This window comes from Pelodiscus sinensis, chromosome 3 (genome assembly GCF_049634645.1).
Source record: "Pelodiscus sinensis isolate JC-2024 chromosome 3, ASM4963464v1, whole genome shotgun sequence".
NCBI lineage: Eukaryota > Metazoa > Chordata > Testudines > Trionychidae > Pelodiscus > Pelodiscus sinensis.
In genome coordinates this window covers 98,898,363-98,905,326 of record NC_134713.1, presented here as the reverse complement: position 1 = coordinate 98,905,326, position 6,964 = coordinate 98,898,363, and the positions used below count along the sequence as shown (strand labels likewise).

At 44.3% G+C, this 6,964-nt stretch overlaps 1 protein-coding gene across 4 annotated transcripts in view; it reads left to right on the top strand.

The window, feature by feature from the left end:
• The first annotated feature begins 216 nt into the window (after nt 1-216).
• The window catches only part of NHSL1 (NHS like 1), a 263,051-nt gene continuing 256,303 nt past the window's right edge, over nt 217-6,964 (top strand). Inside the window, exon 1 of one of the 4 annotated variants that reach the window (XM_075924282.1) lies at nt 217-1,799. In XM_075924282.1, the coding sequence (XP_075780397.1) occupies nt 1,424-1,799 (376 nt within the window). In that variant the 5' untranslated portion in view covers nt 217-1,423. The remainder of the gene's footprint in view (nt 1,800-6,964) is intronic. The other 3 variants (XM_075924280.1, XM_075924284.1, XM_075924283.1) reach the window with 3 other exon arrangements.

The window sequence follows — 6,964 nt, the reverse complement described above, 5'->3', positions numbered from 1 at the left end:
AGGACTCCAAGTTGTTCTGGAGATACAGACTAACACAACTACCCCTCTGAAGGTGGTGATGGTAACTTTTATTTGACCACCTTCACTTTCTAATATCCTGGGACGAATATGCAATCAGTGATACAACAGTGCATGCGTATTGAAGTAATTCATTTGGTTTGTAGCCCTACATGTTGTGCTGGCTTACTTGGATTTTGTATTTGTGGAGGTGTCATTTTTACTTAAGATAATTTATGCTCTACATTAATTGCAAAACAATAATTAGAACATGTAATGTGTGGCTTCTGACTTGTATGGTTAAAAAGGTTGTGCCTTTTCACCTGCTCTTCAGTACTTTTTAACGTAAGAGCAAAAAGGAGGAAGAACGGAGATGCAGTTAGCACCTCCTCTGCTTCTCTCTGGGGCAGTGGTTTTCAACCCCTGGTCTTTCCCTTGGGGAAATGGGTGTCTACAGGAGGTTTAAGGGGGTCTGTGAAACGTGGTGGTTATCACAGAACAGGGGTTGTCAACCAATGGGCTAACAATTCCAAAGGGGTCTGCACTTCTATTCAATTTTTGTCTAAGTGGCCCTCAAATGCAAAAGGTTGAAACCTCCTGCTGTAAAGTCAAGTTTCGATTGGTAGGAGAAAACAAAGGAGGGTAGTTTTCACCTCTGGGAAGGGAGGCCAGCGGACTGATACGGGGTGGGCGAGGCAGGGAAAGATGACCCCATTTCAGGTGGCCCCCAGAAGGGTTGGCAGAGCAGAGGCAGGCTTTCACCTTTGCTGCTGGCTGCCAGGGGCGAGGCTCTGGCAGAGACTCCAGTTCGGGCAGCCACAGGTAGGCGGCGGCCTCTTTTTCTTTCCCCAGGTTTGGTGTGCGTGTTTTCCCCCTCCCTTCCCTCTCTCTGCCTCCTGCTTTCGCTTTCCGGGTTTGGAGTTTGGGTGGAGGTTCAGAGGAGTGAAGGCAGCTCAAGGAGCCTCAGGTGGCTGCTTGGGGATTTTTCTTTCCCTCCCTTTCCTCCGCTTTTCTCTTAATTTTCCTTCTTTGTGGTCGCAGCCAGGGCACTCTGCCCTCCCCCCCCCCGCCGCGCTTTCCCTTTTCCTCCTCCCCAGCTCCACTTTTGACGGAGGATCTCGGGCTGTTTTCCTGTCTCCACACAAGTTTACCACTTCTCCTCCTCTCCCCACCCCTCCCCCGGAGGCAGCGTCCTTCCCCTCTGTCTCCCTGGGCAGCGTCGCTTGCTGCCCCATGGCTTGCGGGACTCCTCGCTGCCTTTCCCGCACGTGAGCTCTCCCGGATCTCAGCGCGAAGTCCTCCCCCATCCGCGGCGGAGGGTGGGGAAAAGTTAGTTGGTTTGCTGGCTTTCCTCTGAACTCGTGGGGCTCTCGCTTTTGAATGAGGGTTTCTTGCTCCGGAGAAGTGTAGCCCCTCCAGCCCCGACATGCCGTTCCCGCTGAGGACGGTGGAGCCCCTGAGGCTGTGCAGGTTGGAAGACGCCGGGGGAGATGCTGTTGCTGCTGCCGGCGGCGGCTGCGGGGCTCTGCTGGGAGCAGCCAGAGCGGCGGACAAAGAGCGAGCGCGGGCGGCCGGGAGCGGCGGGCGCCGGCTGCTGTTCAGCTCGCTGGAGCAGGTCAGCTCGCGCTCGCTGGTCTCCCTGCTCTGGCAGCTCTCCGACCTCTCCCGCTGCGCCAGCGACATCTTCGGCGAGATCCAGAGCCAAGCGGACGCCCTGTGTGAACGCAGCGCCCGGCTCCAGCGCCGCCTGGGCTCCCTGCGCGCTTTGAGCGGCCGCCTAGACCACCGGCGAGTGAAAATCCGTGAGTGCAAACTTCTTCTGTCTGCCTGCGGGCCCGGGCTCGCCAACCGGCCAGTCACCGCCCGGGGCTGCCGGGCCGAGCTAGGAGAGCTGCATTTGCAGCCGGGGGGTGAGGGTGGACATGTGTATGAAACTGCCTTGTGAAGGGTGGCAGCACTGGCGGGGGAGGACTTTTCGCGGCCCCAGAGTTAGTCCGGCCCGAGTGGAGAGCAGCCGGCTGGCTGCAAGGGGGCAGACACTGGGCTCGTGCCACTTTTGCAGGGTTAGTGAGGGAAAGGCACACACTGAAACTACCCCTCCCCCCCCCCCCAGCCTGCTCATTCCGCTGGCGAATCTGCCCCGCCGGCCCGCCCCCCGCCGCTGACGGGTGCCAGGGTGTGAGAGCTTTGCAGGGCTGAGCTGAGCAGCGAGGTGCGGTTTGTTTTGCGGCTGTTCACCAGGGCGGCTCGCGGCGTGAGATGGGCGTGCCCCAGGGAGCCTCATCCATTTAGCGCGGCGCTGTTTGCAGGATTAGGCTTGTAGGCCTTGTTGGCAGATGCATCCTATTACACGTGTTAACTGAGATGCTTTTCGCCTTGGCGTGGCTAAGGCCAGTTGTTTAAAAACTTGTTAAATGGCTGCGTTAGCCATCACCGGCTGAAAACGTCTGGAAAAACAAGGTGTGCGGCTCCACTGGTGTTAACGTGAGAGGAAATGCAACAACCGCGGGCACCCACTGGAATATGCATCACACTAGAAGGTTATTAAAGTGACTTTAATGTGATGTATTTTCCTTAGACCGGTGACCTCAGTGCCTGCCTTCTCCCCTCAATATATTACTTCATATTCAAAAAGCACTTTCAAGTGCTCTCCTTGCAAGGAACCCAATAAACATTCCCCACCCTGCCCCTCCACGCTTACTGAAATACAATCTTCCAGCCAAGCTTGCTACGCATAATTATCTCCCCTCTGTGTCTCAACTGAAGTTCAGAGGGATCACCACACGGCTTTCACAGTAAGCTCCCCGTTTCGTTCCAGTAGTTCTCTTTTTGGCTCCTGTGCATGGAGTAGTTGGAATTTCCTGCTGGCTCAGGGCTGGGAAGTTTTCAGCATGGAAGAGTTTTTTTTTCCATTCTTGCTGCCTGTCACAGATCTGATTCCGTGAAAAGCAGGGCTGTAGGATAAAGAACAGTAAATTGACTGTGCAGTGTGAGGGTCTTGTTTATTTGTCAACACTTTTAACGCATACTTTTCAGCTGTAATATGGCATAATAACTATGAGACTTCTTTTATGTCTGGTTTGTGCTGTGTTTTTTGAACCAATTCATTCCTCTATTCATCAGATTGCTGGTGCACATCTTGACATTTTAAAATTTGCATATACTTAAGTTCTTTCACACTTTTTAAAAAATATTTTTCTGTTTCATAGTTCTTTGGACTTGTCTTTCATTTATATGATACTCTTTTATATGCAGGCTAACTACAATGTTGAATTTCTAACTGAATACAGGGCTAAAGCTGCAAAACTTAGATTTGTCCATGGATTTTGAATCCCTCATACTTAGGTTTTGGTTTAGGTATATCTCTCTTAGCACCAAATCCATTCACCACGTCCTGAAAGCTGTCTAAACAAGTACCAAGTGAATTACATTTCACTTTGAATAGACTACATTGAATTCAAAAGCATGGAAGATCTGCTTTCAGATACTTGATTACCTTCATTCTCCCAAGAATACACAAATCTGTGAAAAGACAGTTTTGTAAATCTCAGAAAACTCTTATAATTGCTACATTTTTCAACTTGCATAGAGAATAGGGTACAATACATCATAACCTTTACCTGTTAGATGTAATTTCTTGGCACATAGGGTGACCAGACATTGCAACATTAGGGGGTTTGTGTTACATAGCAACAATACACCCTGGAAAAAAAGCATCCTGAATTTTGACACTTGCTATCTGACCACCTTATTGAAATGTCTTCTGGCACTCCAAATTGTAGACCATCCACTTCACTTTCTTATACCAGTCAAAAAGTGCAGTACTGAAGAATTTTCTTTCATTTTCTTTGTATATTTAAGTTCCCAGAACTTACACATTTCTTATATTCTGCCTTACTCATGCTATTAGAGATACTTATCCAGTGTAGACAAATTGCATTGTCTTTTCTTTATGCCTCCATGGTTTACAAAGCCTCCTTTAATTAATAAAGTTGCTATAACTTAATAAAGTTACTGTAGCTTATTGAGCTGTATTTAATAAATGAATTATATATTTAAAAATTATTTGATAAAAGACTTGGTGTGAAACAATTTTTCAGTGGATTACTTTGGGTGACTAGCAACTGTTGATAGCTGCTGTTCAAACTAACCATTCTAATATGCAGCATAATGTTACCTTTTAACTTTCTTGTTACATGCTTTCTTCTGCTTGAGTTCTTGAGATTTAGTTGGGTGATCAACAATAGTTAACATCATGAACTCATTTATAATGGAAGCTGTCAAGGTCTGTCTGCCAGTTTAACTTTGTCCTGCTGGGTTGGAGGAAGTATCGGCAAAACAAAGAGAGTAGTTTAATTATATTTGTTTTTGTTTTGTATACCAATGCCACAAATGTTTGCTTTTCAGAACAACATACTTTCACAATAAAGGCTTCACATAAGAAACCATTGGCTGAAGGGAAGGAACAGAGAAGAGTAAATCGATTAACATTGTTCTCAGTTATTAGATACTTATTGTTTGCACAAGATGGTAGAGAAGAAAGTAATGTTATGGCAGTATCTGTTTTGTGCACAGGTTGCTGAAAAAGCATTTTAACCAGTTCATTAATAACATTGCAGTTATCGTTAAGTATTTTGGTTTTACTTTTGTATGTTAAAGCTTCAGAATAAGGGTAGAAAATTTCGCAAATCTCTGTCTAACCTGTTTTTAAAAACCTCCAATGACAATCACTGGCCAGGGATGGTCTAGATCAGAGTTTCTCAACCTTTATTTAAAAAAAAAAAAAAAAAAAAAAAAAAAAGTACCTCTTTTTTAAAAAAAATTATAGGTAGTCTCAGTATCTACAGTTTTCAGACACATGATTTTTTTTCTACCATTGCAACACATTTGTTTAAACAACTTAATTGTAGTCTAGTGGGTGATGACATTTTTGGGTGTAAAAAGTCCAAAAATAATAAAGCTCTATAAAACTTAAAACAAAAATTCAGTTTTCTCCAAATTTCAGTTGTGTTGAACCAGTTCACGCCTCTCTATTCTAAGGATACTCGTACCACTGGTTGAGAAACACTGGTCTATAGCAGTGATCTCCAACCTTTTTATGCCCAAGATCACTTTCTGCATTTAAGGGAAAACCAAGATCTATCCTGCCCCTTCCCTGAGCCCCCACGCCTCTCACTCCATCCCTTCTTTCTCACATTCGCTGGGTCAGGTTGGAGTGTAGGAAGGGAGCATGGGGTTCTGGCTCTGAAGGGGGGGGGTCAGAGTTGGGGTAGGGACTCCCAGGGATTCTTCTTTTTCTTACAAAGATCACCAAAAAGAAGAGCATAGGTTTGTGTGCAGTATGCAGGCATGAGCATAAGGGTGTGGCAGGGGAGGAGGCAACATAACTACAACCTTTTGTCTGCTAATCTTGATAATTAGTCACTCTGAACAGCCATTCGGTATGCTTATTTGTTTGTCTGGCTACGCAACTTAAGTGTAAGGTCCATATCAGTGCTGCTATGACATCCTGTACTTTTACATGTTAATAACATTAGTAATTAAAAATTTGTCTTAAACTGTCAGCTAGTTTTTTTTAGTTATCTTTGGTCTCTAATGCTCATTTTGGAGAAAATCTGCCTAAAGAACGTGCTAATTAAAATACATTCTCTGAGGGTCCTGAATGCAGGAGGACTGTTGTGCTTTGCAAACCAGTCAAGAATAAGTATCACACATTTGTAACTCTTTCAACAGTGGAATTGTCTTGGGTATCTAAACAAGATAGGCTGGATTTCTGTACTGTATTTCACATGGTAGATTCACTTTCTGCACTTAACATGCACTGTAGTAGCTTTCAGCTCTGGTCAGTGTGCAATTCAAGATGATGCCGACTGTGTGATCTGGAGCTCTGCCTTCTGTCTTCAGCAGTAGAAATACTCTGTTGAAGACCCCCATCTTTGGAACTTGTTTCTCCTGACTCCTAATGGGAGGTCAAGTTTGAGATCAGATCATGTTGCAGAGTTTTTTTTGTTTATTTAGGTTTATGAAGATAAAGATTAATACAGTGCATGTTAAGCGCCTCTTATTTGAATTTCTCATCATGAGTAGTGTGTTGTGCAACAATTATGGCTACTGAGATGCAAAGCTTTTCCTGGGGTTTGACAACTGGAGTTAATGGCCCAAGGTGATATTGGTTCTGAGCACGAACGGCTCGGAGGGAGGGGGGGCTGTAAAACTTCAGCATTGCATGCAATATTATGACCTTAGTTTGGCTGTATTGGCATTCATTCCTGGAACAGAGCCATTAGATTTTGACAAACCTTCCATAGGTTTTCATTAAGCATATGTAATTTCCTTATTGTTGTATACATTTGTAAAACACTGTAGTTATAATAATAATAATTAATAATGATACTAGCACTCATGTATGCTTTTTATCTTCAAGACACTGTGTAAACTTCAGTGAAACAGAATTCAGTAATGTACCTTAAAGAGCAAATTTCAGATTTTAAACTTCACAGCCAAGATGGAGGCGGGAAGTAATTGCAAGTGTGAACTTTTTAGGCATGATTGTTGCCTACTTACGGCAAATACTAATAAGATGGCAGTAATAGTTCTGGAGTGAATTATACCTTTTAAAAACACTTGTGAGATATTATGCACCCTCAAATGTCTTTCCTTGTCAGGAGAGTCCAGGGCACACAGCATCTTTCAGGAAGCACTCTTTCTCTCCTCCTATCTGTAAATATGGTGATGTAAACAAGCATGTTTATGCATATAAAAGCATACATTTCTTGAACTTTTACAGACTATTAACCCTCATTGAAAATTCAATCCTAAAGCATCCCAACAATGTGAATTCCTGGATTTCACCAGGTATGAATGCTTGATCTAATTTGATTGTTTAAATAGAATTGAAGTGTCCGTAGAAGAAATCTTCTAGTTACTTTGTACATATAAGATTCTAGTAACTTTGTATTATAAGATT